At 39.1% G+C, this 15,182-nt stretch overlaps 3 protein-coding genes across 10 annotated transcripts in view; 1 reads left to right on the forward strand and 2 right to left on the reverse strand.

Moving 5' to 3' along the window:
* Window positions 1-609, reverse strand: part of kcnt2b (potassium sodium-activated channel subfamily T member 2b) — a 44,879-nt gene extending 44,270 nt beyond the window's left edge. The window contains exon 1 of the mRNA XM_007572294.2: window positions 4-609. Coding sequence (XP_007572356.1) covers window positions 4-92 — 89 coding nt within the window. The 5' untranslated portion in view covers window positions 93-609. The remainder of the gene's footprint in view (window positions 1-3) is intronic.
* Window positions 610-1,893: 1,284 nt separating this feature from the next.
* Window positions 1,894-6,828, reverse strand: qtrt1 (queuine tRNA-ribosyltransferase 1). Its single transcript, XM_007572295.2, has 9 exons — window positions 6,387-6,828; window positions 5,896-5,964; window positions 5,362-5,500; window positions 5,074-5,268; window positions 4,821-4,959; window positions 4,651-4,726; window positions 4,420-4,529; window positions 4,135-4,219; window positions 1,894-2,110 (listed from the first exon to the last, which is right to left on the reverse strand). Exons 1-9 carry the CDS (start codon window positions 6,693-6,695, stop codon window positions 1,958-1,960), a joined length of 1,275 nt encoding a protein of 424 aa, XP_007572357.1. The 5' UTR covers window positions 6,696-6,828; the 3' UTR covers window positions 1,894-1,957.
* A 94-nt stretch (window positions 6,829-6,922) lies between these two features.
* The window catches only part of dnm2a (dynamin 2a), a 30,605-nt gene continuing 22,345 nt past the window's right edge, over window positions 6,923-15,182 (forward strand). For 4 of the 8 annotated variants that reach the window (XM_016660794.1, XM_016660796.1, XM_007572300.2 and 1 more), the window contains exon 1: window positions 6,924-7,344. In XM_016660794.1, coding sequence (XP_016516280.1) covers window positions 7,184-7,344 — 161 coding nt within the window. In that variant the 5' untranslated portion in view covers window positions 6,924-7,183. Of the gene's footprint in view, window positions 7,345-15,182 lie in introns of all 8 variants that reach the window. The other 4 variants (XM_016660797.1, XM_016660795.1, XM_007572298.2 and 1 more) reach the window with 2 other exon arrangements.

Below are 15,182 nucleotides of genomic sequence, written 5' to 3' on the forward strand. Positions count from 1 at the left end.
TACCTGTCATCAGTCTGCCAGTCCCCGAGCAACAGGTCTCGGAACCGGTACCGAGGGGGCAACGGGAGCACCTCCTTTTCCAGTTCAACCATGGTTCACCTCCCTCAAAAACACGGAGCTGGAGAGAAATAGCACCGCAAACCGCACCTCCGGACCGAGAAGGTGGCTCCCGGAACCAACAACTCCGCTACTCTTCCTTCTGATATTCACAACGTAAATGAAAGACGAATACATTGGTCCGTCTCATGGCACTGTCCTCAGCTTCCCCCCTTTAGAGAAAAATCCACTTCTTCCTTTCCAGTCTGCGCAATAACAACAGCAAAAAGAGCAGCTTTACTGCAAGTCGAAACGAGGCAACAGGTCGAGGAAGCTCATCCCTCGGTGCTTGGAGGGAGGGGAGACTCCACTCTCAGGCTGAGCGCAACTGGTTGTCTCTCCCAACAGCAGCATCCTCTCCTCCCCGCCCGAGCTCCGCATGGACGCACTGAGGGGCAGGCGCGCACAGAAAGGGGACAGCTTGAAGATGCAATTATGAAATCGTGGCTTACAACAACATAAAAATAGCAATTAGCAAAGAGCGATCTTCACCGAATCCACGCTGAACTGTGACAGCATTTACTGCTCTGCAATCTGTCCCACATTCACCCTTGACCCCCCAGAAATGCCAAACACACTCAGGAGAGGTTCAGAGGCGTGGAATTCTCCACGCTTTTTTTTTTATTTTATTTATTTCAACCTCAACTCCACTGCTGACTAAATAGTCACTTTAAAGTGGATGCAGTTAGTTATAATTACGTTTGGAACAGCACAGCTGAAATATACAACGGGAATGAGTTGATTTGCAGATGGTTTATATTCATTTGAAGACATTTAACGCGATTCTGGGTGGCTTGCCAAGTAAGCTGAGAGCTGTTGTTTTATTCATAAACTAAATTTAATTAGATTACTCAGTGGAAGCAGAAGATGAGGAAAATGAACTCGTTTTCATCGGGGAGAACATGTTGGTTTCCTCACTTATTTCGATTTTTGTTTTTTCAAATATGTAATTTCAACAGCCGACATATATAATGTAATATTGCAACTAATTCACCTTCCCCCCCTGTTTTTTTAATGCAACACCCAACTTTGTGCAACATTTTAGTTTCTTGAAGGATGAAGCAGCATTAATCTTCTGGTCATAGGAGAAAAAGTAATGAAATTCAAATGGGGTACTTAGGAGTGCTGACAACAGATGTTATTCAAATTAACCTCCATTAATTAATATTAATCTCCCTCGACCTGGCCCTGGCAAATCAACACTTGTGTGAGCTCAGGTGTTTATCCAATAAGGAACACTCATTTAATTAGATGAAGAGCTTGGCGCATGTCCAATCTCATACTGCTGTGTTTGTGCACTCCAAATCTTTAATCTACCTTTATTTGATTTATGTACTTTTGGTTTATCTTGGAAGCAGAAGTTCAGGAAGATGCATCTATTTTGCCCTCTAGTGGTCATCTAGGAGCAAACAGACAATCTGCAGGCAGCCAAATTTAATCAGCTGTAGCAGGATGTGTTGAGATGCAAGTTAAAAAAAAATAAAAAACCTTAATAGAGATGAGCTCAGAAAAGCACTGTGCAGTGGTGAAAATAAAATACTATTGAACTATATTAAGTCTATAAAAGGACTGACGGAAAAGTAAAAAAAAAGAAATCAAAAAGGATTTCTTCTGTAACCATGGTAACCAAAACAGCGTATTTCAGAGGAAACAGTCGTGTGTTTCAAACCTAATTTAAAGCCAATTTCCTCCTTTGGTGGCTGATTGTGAAATGAGGTATTTACAAATACCTTAAAAATGCAAAGAGTAGAAAACAATCTCATGTGAAAAACTTATTTAAGAAAAATGTTTTTAAAAAAAAAAAAAAAAAGAAATCAGTCTGTTTCATGGTTTCCTCCATTCAGAGTCCAGCTTCAAAATTCTACTCCAAAGTCACATTGACAGAAGCCAAAGCCTCCACCGCCCAGCCGGGGTACTGATCCGGCGACGGAAACATTCGCTTCATGAATGTCAGTATGAACTCAGGGAAGCGGCCTTCCACGATGCTCTGCCTCACAGAACGCATCAGGGTGAGCTGAATAGAGAAGAAAAAAAAAAACGAAAAAAAACATTCATGAACAGAGGAAAGGATCATTTGATTACTGTAAACCTCTAGTGATCCATTATGATCTGCTGCGCATCTTCTGCGAGGAAAAAGGTCAGCTTCAGGTCAAGATAATCTGAGCAGTCTGAGTTTTATGCAGCGGCAGCAGGATATTTATTTACGTTATTACTGACGTCTGTTGAATTCTAATAAATCATTAAACCAGATGAAGGAAAAATGAGTGCCTAAAAACACCACATCGAATTAAAGGTGCAGTAACAGTAACATTCGGTGACATGTAGGGGTTCAATTTGAGAAGGCAACAATGTCGTATAAGAAGGTCTCTCGCTTTCGCCTCCAAACTATCCTGACTAGCTCGGTTTGGATAAATATCCTGTGGGGATATTCTGGATTTTTTAATAGGTCTTTTGTGCTTTGCAGAGTGAAAGGTAGGGACTCTCCAAACTGCCATTTCCTCCCACGGATACCATCAGGCACAAGTAGATTATTATCTAAAGCTTTCAGAACCTGGTTGAACATTTCTGATTGTTTATTTTGTTCTTTAAGCCACTGGTTAAAAAAAACAAAATAAAACAAAAAACCCTCTGAGGGGATTTAATACAAAAAGTCTCATTGTCCTGCAGGGAATGGGATTTTTAAATAATGTTTTGATACCTACTGGTGTTTCAGGTGCTTTAGGACTTAAAAAGTAAAAATCATGAGAAATAATTTCTGTTGTGTGTGTGTGTGTGTGTGTGTTTAATATAATATTCTGTAAATTTCAGCAGAAAAATAACCCGATGTGTTAGTGTTAGAAATTTTTAAAAAAAGAAAACAGATGCTATTACCTGGGTGCACATATGAGTGCACCCTTAAACTAAGAATTTGTTAACACACAAAATTCAGTCTTATTCAGTTGAAATTATTTATCATTGTCTTAAACCTTCCTCACCTCCCTGCTGTATTCAGCACATGTGAGAGCACCATCTATCCGACCAACTCATCAATATCTACCATGTGATGTTCAGTCATTTCTAATTCCTTACTGACACTTTGAGTTTGACGGAAAAATTCATTTATGGGATTTAATTTTCAGCTACAATCATAAGCAAGTACACAATGCATCACTGTGAGAAAAGGTCAGCATTGGACAGAGTAAATTCATCCCATCAAGATTGTATTTTAAACAGGCTAAATGCTTATTTGGAAGACATGAGCAGAGTAAAAACGAAACTGGGCTCCAGTGATGAGCCAAAGCTGTAACGGCTTGTGGCTGCCAAGATTCTTAGATTAAAAAAGTCTCCATTTCTCATAAAGCAACCTAATGATGCCGCCAATATTCCTCCCATTCTTCTCAACTCTTAAAGTAAGCTTTTATGGCACATAGATAAAAAATGACTTTTATAGCTGTTCTGGTGATAAAAGGAGCCGCTGTGAAACCAGAATGAGCTGCTTTATTCTTTGGCAATACTATTATAGCCAAAGAATGATGGTATTTGGCAATGAATACTATCATTGCCAAAGAATGATGGTATTTGGCAATGAATACTATCATTGCCAAAGGCTTTCTGTCCTGAAAACACAGGCGTTCTGCCTGTGTTTCAGGCAGAAAGCGATTGCATTCTGCCTGAAACACAGTATTATAACAGCACTATTAAATTCTTCCAACAGCTCCTTGTTGTTTATGTAACTGTGAGGCTTTCCATTGAGTGGATTACGTTTAAACAACAGGACAGTTTGTGTTGCTTCAAAACAAAACAAAAGGTCAGAAATTCAAGAAAAGGATAATTATAATTAGGCTGAATATTTTTGAAACCATCTCGACTCCAACTGAACCTTTTCTCATGTAATCTAATTCACTAATCAAATCTAAAAAAACAAACAAACAAAAAAAAATAGAAATACTAACATTTAAATAATGCATTCAGCAAAGAAATGTGTTTTAAAACGAGTCATCTAATAATACTAATAAGTCTGAAGTTACATTTAGCTTGTAGGATTTTTCCAATACTGACCTGGTAGGCAATGTTGTGAATGGTGATGTGATGCATGGCGGCAGTGTCACTCTTAAACAAAGCATGCAGGTAGGCCCGACTATGTCTGAAATAAATAAGAACGTTAAGAAAACAAAAATTACATTCATGGATTATATACGTTTCAAGCATTTTCTGCTGACAACATAACTCACCACTGATAAGTTGAGAAGTCAGACATCCATTATCAACAAAGTTTCAATGTAAAATAATCAGCAAACTTCAGCTATTCCAGCTTGAAATGTAAACGGTTTTTCATTCACTTGCCTTTTGCAGGTGGGACACTGGCAGTCGGGGTCTATAGGCTGAAAGTCTTTGGCGTACTGCTTCTGCTTCACCTGAAGAGACCCCCACGGTACCAAGGCAGAACCAAACCTCTGAGGAAAGACAACAATCACAGACAAACTTAGAAACACTTATCTGTGTGGATCAATCACCTTAAATAAAATATTCCAGTTTTTTTTTTTTTTTCCAGCAGGTGAGGTGAAGGGAGCTTACTGCAGTGCGGGTTGGGAAGACGCAGTCAAACATATCGCATCCCAGAGCGACGCACACCACCAAGTCCACAGCATACCTGCCTCATGTGAGGGATACACAGGTTCTTGGTTAGTGGCTCAATAGCAAATAAACAGCACAGTTCTTGAGTCGTGTGCATAAGAAGAACCCACCCGACACCCATCAGGTAGCGAGGCTTTTCTCGTGGCAGATGGTCAGTGCTCAGTGTGACCATCCGCCAGAAATCGTCCTTCTCCTCTCCTCCACTCAGGCCGCCAATGGCAAAACCAGGAACATCACGTTTAGTCATTTCTGCATGAAGACAAACAATGAGAGAAGGAGACTGAGTATTGTGAACTTCCAAGAAAAACGAATCTCCAAAACGTTCAATATAGGGGGTTATCTTATATATTTTCTCTTTTTTACCATCCAGGCAGGCCTTGCGCAGCTCTGCATCTAGTCCTCCCTGGATGATGGCAAAAAGGTTCTGTTTATCTGGATGCTTATTAGCTGCTATGCAGCGATCCAGCCAACGAATGGATCTATGCATGGCTTCCTCCACCCGCGGTCCCTTCACAGTGCTGCTGACCACATCATCCAGCTGCATCATTATGTCTGACCCTGCAAAAGAGGCAGACATAATGAAAAGCCCTGAAAAGCATGAATGATTAAAATGCTTTAAAACTAACTTATAACACTTCATACTTAGCTCACCTAGACTGTTCTGTATGCTAATGGACTTCTCGGGGCTCAACAAGATCTCTTTGCCATCATATGGGGACTTGAATTTGACCCCTTCCTCTGTGACCTCTGAGAGTTCAACAAGAGACACCATCTGAAATCCTCCACTGTCCTGAAGGAAAAAAGGGGGGAAAATAATCAAGTTTTTCATATAAATTTTATTCCATATCCCCTTGATATTTATTACAGGGCAGCACAGTATTGGAAAACTCTACAATTTGGAACATTATTTTTAAGTATTGCAATGACACTCAGTTTTTCTTGTGTCATTATAACACTACCGTCACTCTTTGTGGCCCTCAGTATCGGAGTAACTACTGCAGCAAGGCTCCATTTAGGCCTGTTAATGCCAGGAAATATGTCATTCCCTGACATTGTGATAGCGTAGATGGAAAATATTATATTCTAAACAGACTGTGATACTGATTTTGAGATGAAAACATATTATGCAACCTTTGTCTATACAACAGAATACATTTTTTTCCAAAAAGTTCAATGTACACTTACAGTTAGAAGATTTCTCCTCCAGTTCATGAATCCATGTAAACCGTTGGCTTTCTCTATCAACTCAGGTCCCTGGAGATAGTGAAGCAAGAAGGAAAAAGTACATATTTACACCCCCTTCTAAAAACACTAGAAGGCAAGGTGAAATTAAAACTTTTGAGTTTGGCATCAAAAGAATACAGTGAGATAATACATTAATGTTCATTCGTTGATTTTGCAGGCATTTACATCTGGTAACATTTGGACTTAGAGTTAGGGTGGTAACCACATGAAAACAAGAGAGATCTTTATTGGTGAAAAATTAGCAGTTAAAAAAAAAATCATCCATCAGATACGGTTCCCTCAGTTTAACACAGGGGGAACAGTATCTGATAGGTGAATTATGGCCAGAACTGTTACAATGTTTGAGGGGATTACAGCCAATAACTCTAAACAATTTAAATCGAAACATATTTTTAAAGAAAATGCAAACGTCGATACTTTAATCTACCTACCGGCCTCATGCCCAGGTGGTACGTGTTTCCCAGGCAAATCTGACAACCGAGACCCTCCAGCTGATCCGCGGTGATCCCCTTCAGGGTTCCCTGTGTCCCAACAGGCATAAAAACCGGCGTGCTGACGCTGGAGTGAGGCAGAGTCAGATCACAAGCTCTTGCTTTCGTCACAGGACATTCTGCAACAATCCTCAGAGTAAGAGGCGGAACGGCGGATAAAGTTTTCTTTAAAAACATGCTGTTTTCTTTGATATTTCCATCTGTTTCAGAGGTTATGGGGGCAGCCATATTTCCTCCGACCGTTGACATGAAGTGGAAACGACCGACAGTTTGTTTGACCAATTAGAAACGTGTTTCTTGCTCAGCATGACGAACACGCCTTTTGAACACCCAATGAAAACATAGTTCTGAGGAGAGTCTTCTGGATTAGCCAATAGACGTCTCGGCTTTGTAAAAAAAAAAAAAAGTAGGTGGATCTATTCTCACCGGTTTCGATCTGACGTCATGTCCTCAAACCGGATAGCGTTTGTGTAGAGGAAGTTTTGTTTTGCGAGTTTTCCGTCCGTTTCGTCTCGCCCAGGTCCTAATTAATGCGCGTTAAAGGATACAAAGTTATGTTTCTCTGAATTACCCTCGTCAGACAGGCGCACCGGTTTTCAAAGTGAGATTACAAGAAGCGAGCTGCTTGAAGCGGCGGTGCTGAACACTTTCAGAGTAACCCGAGAGCAGCTCGCTGCTAAGCTAACATTAGCCTCCGGTCTGCGGTGTGTTGAAGGGCTCTCTGAGCTAACGAAGCCATGGGGAACCGGGGCATGGAAGACCTGATTCCCCTGATCAACAAGCTACAAGACGCCTTCAGTTCAATTGGTCAGAGTGTCAATTTAGACCTTCCTCAGATTGCTGTGGTAGGCGGACAGAGTGCAGGGAAAAGCTCTGTACTGGAAAATTTTGTCGGCAGGTAAGCGAGAATGGTTGGTTAGGTTAGATATCTGTTGCAAAGATTTTTCTCTTTCCTCTTGTTTGTGTTGGTACATTCTAAAAATGCATGCTTGCTTGTGTTAGGAGTATTTCGGCAAGATATTTATCAAAAAGCTAAACTAACCTAGTTACGCTTCCTAGTACATGTTCAATGTAATGACAAGAAACCAGCCTTTCTTGTAAAGTAGCTTCAACAACGTGCCTTTCTCACTAATCAGTTTGTCAGAATCGTTTTCCTGTGTCCCCTTTGCATATTTAGTGCCACACCCTGAAATTCTGACACTATTCACACATTAATCAATAGTTGCAATATCTGTTAACTGTAAAAGCTCTTCCGTGCAGTGTTTTTTTTTTAGGAAGTGCAGAAGGAGAACACTTCTCGATAATGTCATAACTTGTTTTGGGCTGCTGATTTTTATCTCGACAGTTTTTAGCATAAAGTTAAAGTCTACTGTCACTCTTTTTCAAATGTCAACATTTTTTCTCCTTTACCCCACAACTGTAGCGGACACAACTTCCTACACAGTCTTCCTCTTTTGATTTTGTTTATGGTTAGCGTTTAGAAATGAAGGAAATGGGAAAGACCTGTCTTTGTTGTTTGGAGGCTTGAAGTGACATTGCTTCCCTGCGGCTTGGCTTTCTCATCTTCCAACAAGTTTATCCTTTTGTCCTCTCCCCCATAAGCAGGCAGTGAGGGTAAAAAATCAAAACAAGTAGTTTTAAAGGAACTTGTTTAGCAGGTTTCAGCCCCATTCAGTGTCACTCGCATTCACAGTAGTGCACCGTCTATCCTGCACTGTAGAAAAAACACATGGGTGGTAAAATGACATGCACACTGACTGTTGGATAAAAGCACATTAGAAACAGAATGTTTCTCTTAGGCAAGGGTAGCTTTGCAGATTAATGTATTTCTAATTGATGCACATTAATTCAAATGACTTGATGTAACATCACTCAGTACATGATAATTGCGTTTCAGAGGGATCTGACTTTTTAAAATATGCGTTATCCTAATTCCTTCTGTCATTTCCATTTTTGATTTCTTTCCGCTGTCTCTGCAGTGATTAGAGTTGTTATTGTTCAGTTCAATTCAATTTAAAATGCCATTTGTTATTCCTCCTTTGGTGCTGTGAAGAGCACTTCACAGCACCAAACATCATAACACAAATACTCAGTTAATACTCTACCTGTGGTGCACTGGCAGTGGTGCGCATGTGACTTTGAGAGCAGGCAAGGTGAGTTGTACAAATCGAAGCCATCTGTTTAAGGTGGAGCCTTACTACAATATGTAAGTACTCGGGTGGTGCTCCACATCACCATGACAACAAGCAGGCTCATGAGTCACTGTTGATGTTAGGGTGTGTTTGAGCCCAGGAGGAGTCAATAACATAAAAGCTTTGTCATGTGTTGAGTTGGTGTTTTTTATGCCAAAAGCTATTGTTTAATTGGATGCTTCAAGTGCAGCTTGTTTGCAGTGGTTTTAGTCCGTCTGTAGTGTATAACTTTGTTACTGCTTATCTATAGTTCACACTTTGACAAAGATTGTTTTTTTGTGTGCATGGTAGGATTAAAATCTTTGTCTGAGGAAAAACGCCCCCATTTATTTTCTACAATTGAAATTTACACATAGCATGTCATGACATGAATTACAGACAACAACTAGTCTGATCTTGACAGAGAAAATGCTTCCTCTTATTGTCTCGCCAGCTTGAACTTTTTGCTGACTTTTAGTTGGTATATTTAGAAGCAGTCCTGACCTACAGATGTACTCATTTCAAGCAGAAAATGTCTTTCCCCAGCATTTTTGGTGCTGCCCAGATTTATTTCATTTCATTAGAAAAAAAAGACAGTTTGACCAGAAGACTCCTTTGCTGTAATTTCTAGTAGTAGTCCCATTTTTCATCCAGTCTTGGTGATCCATCTTCCTGAAGTCATTTAAGTCTGATTTGTTTATAAAGAGGCTTTTAGCCATTTTGCAGCCACTATTTTAAGGAAATAACCAGTTCCTAGATCTCTAGCTTTTGATGTGGCTGCTGAATTAGTAATTCTCTTTTTTTTCCGATCTAGAAGACATGTTGTTGCTTAGAGGAGCAGAGGGTAGCTTGGAGTAAAAACAGCTAATTTAGGTTGTAAAGTCAGTTTAATGACCAATGTTTTCCAGGCTTTCTAGATTGGTTCCAAACACTGACATCTGTGTTCACAACATTTGCAGTTTTGTCGAATCCTCACAATTAGACTAATTTTTGTTAGATGTTTTAGGCCCACTTCCTGTCAAAACTTGGTGTTTTGCGTAACATATTCACTGCCGTGTTTCTGCTGTTCCAGTTAAAAGAGAAGCATTAATTTTCAGATATCACGTCTTTGTGCTGTTCACAGTTATTTCCTATCATTGCACCGATGTTGCTATTTAGAGTCAAATCATGTTCACAGCCCTAATTAAGGATGCCGCCACTAGTTCACATGGATATATCATTGAATATATTAGTCTGTCCACACATACTGGTTAGATTTTTATTTATTTTCTCAACACAAATTTTAAGACTATCTTCCTCCATTTAGCTCTATTTAGAGAATCGTCTCTTTAACTGTCTGATGAGCTGAGTTATTCAGGTTTTTAAACTTTCTCAGAAGTTGAAGTGGTCTGAAGTGTGGATGGACTTGGAGTTTCGTGTCAGCATGCAGGGGAAGTTGGCTTTTTTGTTTGGTTTTGTCGTGAACCAGAACAACATAAACACCATGTATGATGATGAGCTGAAGAGACAAAACACAGGTATAACTAAGTAACCAATAAAAATAGCATAATTTCTTTTTATTGAGCAGCTGAATTCATCCTGTAGTTGCACATTTTGTTTGCTTGCGAAGTTCACATTGACTATGATACACAGACAAATGTTTGATTAGAATATGACTTGGTTGGAACACAGTGTTCATTATTACAACTTAAGTAAAGCATGTAATAGAAACTCATTCTCTGCCTTAGAGTTTGCAGTAATACATATTTCTATTGTTTATTTCCTCTTCAGTCTTATTATATTTGAAATTCTGAGTAGTGAGACTTTTTCAAAAAACTTATAAAAAAAAAACAAAAAAAACAGTAGCACTAACATAGCAGTTCAACTTAGAAATGGTACCTTCCTGGCACAGCCACAATGCAAATAACCCACACCCTTAGCTGTATTTTAAATTATTCATTTTTGTGTTGTGAAGTCATCACACTTGGTAATTCAGATATCATATCTGGCATTGTGGACTGGTCTGGGTGGAAAGAGTTATCAGATTTGTGACGTAAACCATGGCAAACAAACCCTGAAACAATTTGCATACGTTTAGGTAAATTGTTTGTATAGCTGTAGGCTGCTGTATGTGAGTGAGCCATCCAGCAGTTGAACCTTGGTGCTTTGTCCTGTTAACTAAAAACCTAACTCTTAAAATTAGAGGTGCACCTATTGCAGTTTTCTGGTCGCTCACCGATCTTTAAAAAGCCCGACTTGCCGATACCAATTATTATTTTTTTTCTTTTATAACCGACGCTGCCAGAGGACACTGAAAACTTGCTAAATCTAGCAACAAAGTTGCCAACGATGATGTGACTGTTGTCACCTCAGGACTGTGCAGTGACCTTCTGGGCGGGTCCGTCAGTCAATCCTCTCTCACTGCAGAGCAAAAGCAGACAGTGACAGATTTTCAGACCTTTGTGGAGTAAGACCGGTTTCATGTGCAAGTATCAGCCAATTTTTCAAAAATTAAGAAAAAGGCGCCTAGTTTAAATCAAAGTTGTCTTAAAAAGTGTCCATCATGTCATCTCTGTTTAGCAAAGCAAACCTCCTCTCAGCTGAAAACAGAAAGCTATCATCCCTGAAGCTTGTGGGATAGCTAAATGGTGATTGAAGGGATTTTCCAGTAAGCAGTTGGATTTTAGTTGTGTCTGAGGAGGCTCGGGTGCATGGGGTTGCCTCTTGGTTCTCACAGTCACTGAAGGATGTGGGAATGCGGGTAGCCATGATTATGTGTTCTTTGCCACTCTGACGGCCTGTTGAAAGAGCTTGATCAAACCACAAACAAATTTCTGTGCAACCATGCCCTCTTGAGAATTTAGTATAACCTCAAAGTTTCTCACAGTGGTCCTTTTGGGAAGCGTGTCATTGTGAGCCACTGTGTGCTGAAATAAAGAAACTTTCGGCTGTGAGCTGTAGCTGATTAGGGAGGCTGCCCTACTCTCCTCTGATTTCTGCTTTCTTAGAGGGAGGCACACAGACTGATGCTCTTAGCTTGACTATAAATGATTGATGAAATGATACACAATCTGCTGAGCCTCCTCTATCATTTAAAGGCCATCAATAATAGAATCCTGACCGCTTGCTTCTTTTTATTATGCCGCTGCCATTTATCCAATTCTCTCTATAAAAACCGAGTGGCTCACTTCTGCCTGTGTGTGTCGTTTCCACTGCGAAGACACAAGAGAACGACTTCAAGAATAATTCCCTTTTGTGTTTACAAGTATGGAGCTTTACTTTTACATTATAAAAGTTTCACCCAAAGTTCCTGTTTAGCCTGGAAGGTTTAACTGTTAAAAAAACAACAAAAAAACACTGAAGTAACCTTGATTGTCAGTATACTTAAAGGCTTTAGACAATTAGAAATAATCTTCTCTTCTGAGCCGCCAATGGTTTTAGAGAGATCACTGTTGTGCTCAGTAAGCAGAAACTTTTTAGTATTCTGATAGTTGAGCGTCTTTGTCTTTTTCCCTCGGCTGGAATTGATTTTATACTTTGTCTCCTTCTCTCTCGCTTGCTTACAAGCCTCAAACTGAGCGTTTTGTACCGCCAAACATGGAGACAACGGTCTGCGTGCTTCACACTTTGTCCATGATACAACACCAGCGCTAAACCACAGACGTGTGGCTTTTTGCTGACTAGTGCGTTTTTGTTCTGGGTACCATCCAGAAGGTTCTACTCTGTGTGACCACAGTCTGGGAGCATACCATGGCAACTCTTGCCTTGTGGCAGACACATAGTATCTAATCTGAAATCAGATGGCTGGGTGAGCATTGCCTCATTCTCTTCAGTTATGTAGGTCTGGCTCTGCTGGGAAAATAAAGAGAGAATCATGTGGGTTGGTGCCATCCCGAGCCCTGCTACAATCATTCAGTGACTGGATTGAGTAATTTCCACCAGATGTATGTTTCTTACCGCAGCAGAAGGAACTGTGAGGCAGAGAGGAGGAATAGGTATCATCAGTAGCTGACAGTTGGAACCAGAAATTAAAATAAGCTGAATAAACAGAAACGTAATCCGACATCGGATCAGACTAGAACCCTATGCGATGTTTATAATACTTGTATTAAAGCTGAACATTGCAAAGAGAATATCGATTCCGATCAATCCTCAATTTTCCTGACTCTTCTTTCTTCACCATTACATGATGTTTCCATCTCTTTTTGTGAATTTTAGCATCTTAGTCACTAAAAATATAAAATATAGGCAGTTAGAGTCAAATATATGACTCTAACAGTCAGGCATACTAGAAATGCCTGACTGTTGAAATATTACTATCTCATTAATATTGGAAGCAAACCAGGGAGCACTATGAGGTTCTGATTTTGCTGCTTTAAGTTAGTCTAAACTTTTCCTCTTTTACATAAATTCTGATTTAAATATTTATATACACAATACCAAAAATAAGGAAGGATATCACTTTAAGAGAACCTTACGTTTCTTAAATGTACGAGCTCACATATTTTTCCTCAGTAGCTCAAACTGTATTACTTAGGTTGAATATTTTGAGTAGCTGACTGAATATTTCCTACCTTACAACTGGAAAGGTTTAGTTTTATTCCATACAAGATGCTGAGGTTTCAGCTGTATTGGTTTGCTGTTTAAGTTACTTCACCAGTGCTTTGCTTTTTGGTTGGTGGTGTAGCTCAGACTGGTTTTGATCTAGTTCTTCAAAGATGATTGTTTGCCCCCAATGTTCACTTAAGTTTAAAGTGCAGTAGTTACTTTGGCAGAGAAGAAGCCAGTATAACCAGAGCTGTGGTGAGTAGAATCTTCCTCTGAGCTTTTTTGGATGAGTATTAAAGACAGTAAGTAAGACATCCCTTTTCCATGGTTTGACCTAAAATGGTTGATTGCATCACCAACTTTTCTTTTTTCTGCTTTGAGCTGAATAAGCAAAACTGAACCAACGTTTTAGCTGCAGCTGAAGAGCTGCTTCTCTATATGAACTACTGGAAAAGCTTTTGTTTCACAATTTGCAGAGTCTGGAAATAAACAGTAAAAAAAAAATTGCAACTTTTTTCTGCTATTAATAATTCTCACAACATAATTGCAATTGCATTTATTGGCAAGTTTGTGCAAACAAACAAATAATTTCTCTTTGGTTTTGCTTTGCTCTCAATTTATGGTGATTTTAGAATTACATATGTATGATTATGCTAATGGCTAATATGCTTAAAGTCAATAATTCCTGTCATGTCAGCTGTGTTTTGTGCAAATGGCGAAAGGAGAACAAACAGACTGAACTCTTTCTTCCTGCCTGCGACTCAATGATTCATTCTTGCACCTGTAGCATTTGTTGTGGTTAGTTTGTGACTGAGCAATTGTCTTGTGCACTGCTTTGCAGGCTGCATTTTGCAATTAGCCTTTTGCAAAAAAAAAAAAAAATGGCCAAGAGTAATCATCACAGGCCAACACCACGTCTCAGGTCTGAGGGCCGCGCATGTATGGTTTATTGACACATCTCTCCCTGCCACTGTCAGAAACCATGGGAGCGGCTTCTCACTTAGGTCATATATTTTATTTGCTTTGTTCCAAGTAACTGTTGCTAAGCTGCGACAGAAGTAAAACATTGGTTTTACATCTTTGTCATTTTAAAACACCTTTTAAAATGTCAAAGGTGTTGAGACCTTTATCATTTTAAGTCACAAAAAAAAAAATTAAGGTCATATGGCTAAACCTTATGATCAAGACATGTGATGATCTTTCTGATAATCCAGTTATTTATACTTTAAACTTATTTGTTATTGTGCTATTATTTAAATTGCTTATTTCAGGGCACCGCTCTCTGTTGCCACACTTCTTACAGTTGTAGCTAAAAACAGAAGTTGTTCCACTGCTAAGAGACAGTCTGCACTTAGTTTCACCCTAGCTGAATTATTTTAGGCTTTTCTTTTGAATTTAGAGTTGATTAAATAGAATTCAAATCAGATCAAATATAAATAAAACCGAATAAGGATTTAGGACGTGGGTGCATTTAAATAATAAACCTTTTTTTTTTTGGATATGAAACAGAGGAAAATATGTTAAAGCATATTTTGTCACCCTACAGCGGAAAACAAACTGTTACTTCTCTAACTCCTAAAATAAAACTTGAAAGATTAAGTCACCAAAACCATCTTATTTTGTTGATTTGACTGATACAAAAAAAAGGTGTTGAGAAGTAGTTTTAAATAAACATGTCAGTCATGCTCTCATATTCATGAAGCACTTTAGTGACACTAAACCAGAACAGTGTCAGCATAATCAGTAAATTGTAATCATATTCAGGAAAAAAAATAAAAACAAGGTAAATGTCCTTTGTAAAAGTGTGTGTACAGTAATTCTTTGTCATTTTTGCTCCACATTTGCTCGCTTGTATATTTCAACGAGTAAACGCTGATCAAGCATGAAACTGTAGGTGCTAAAAGGCAAACCTCTTAAAGTTATGGTGTTGCAATAAAATCCTCAGCATTTTATAACTGAAAGTCTTTTTGACCAGATCAGCATGAAGTCTCAGTTAAGGCTTTAAAACAGTCACTTGACCCTTTCACACGTACTACAA

Source organism: Poecilia formosa, unplaced genomic scaffold, assembly GCF_000485575.1.
Source record: "Poecilia formosa unplaced genomic scaffold, Poecilia_formosa-5.1.2 Scaffold298, whole genome shotgun sequence".
NCBI classification, from domain to species: Eukaryota; Metazoa; Chordata; class Actinopteri; order Cyprinodontiformes; family Poeciliidae; genus Poecilia; species Poecilia formosa.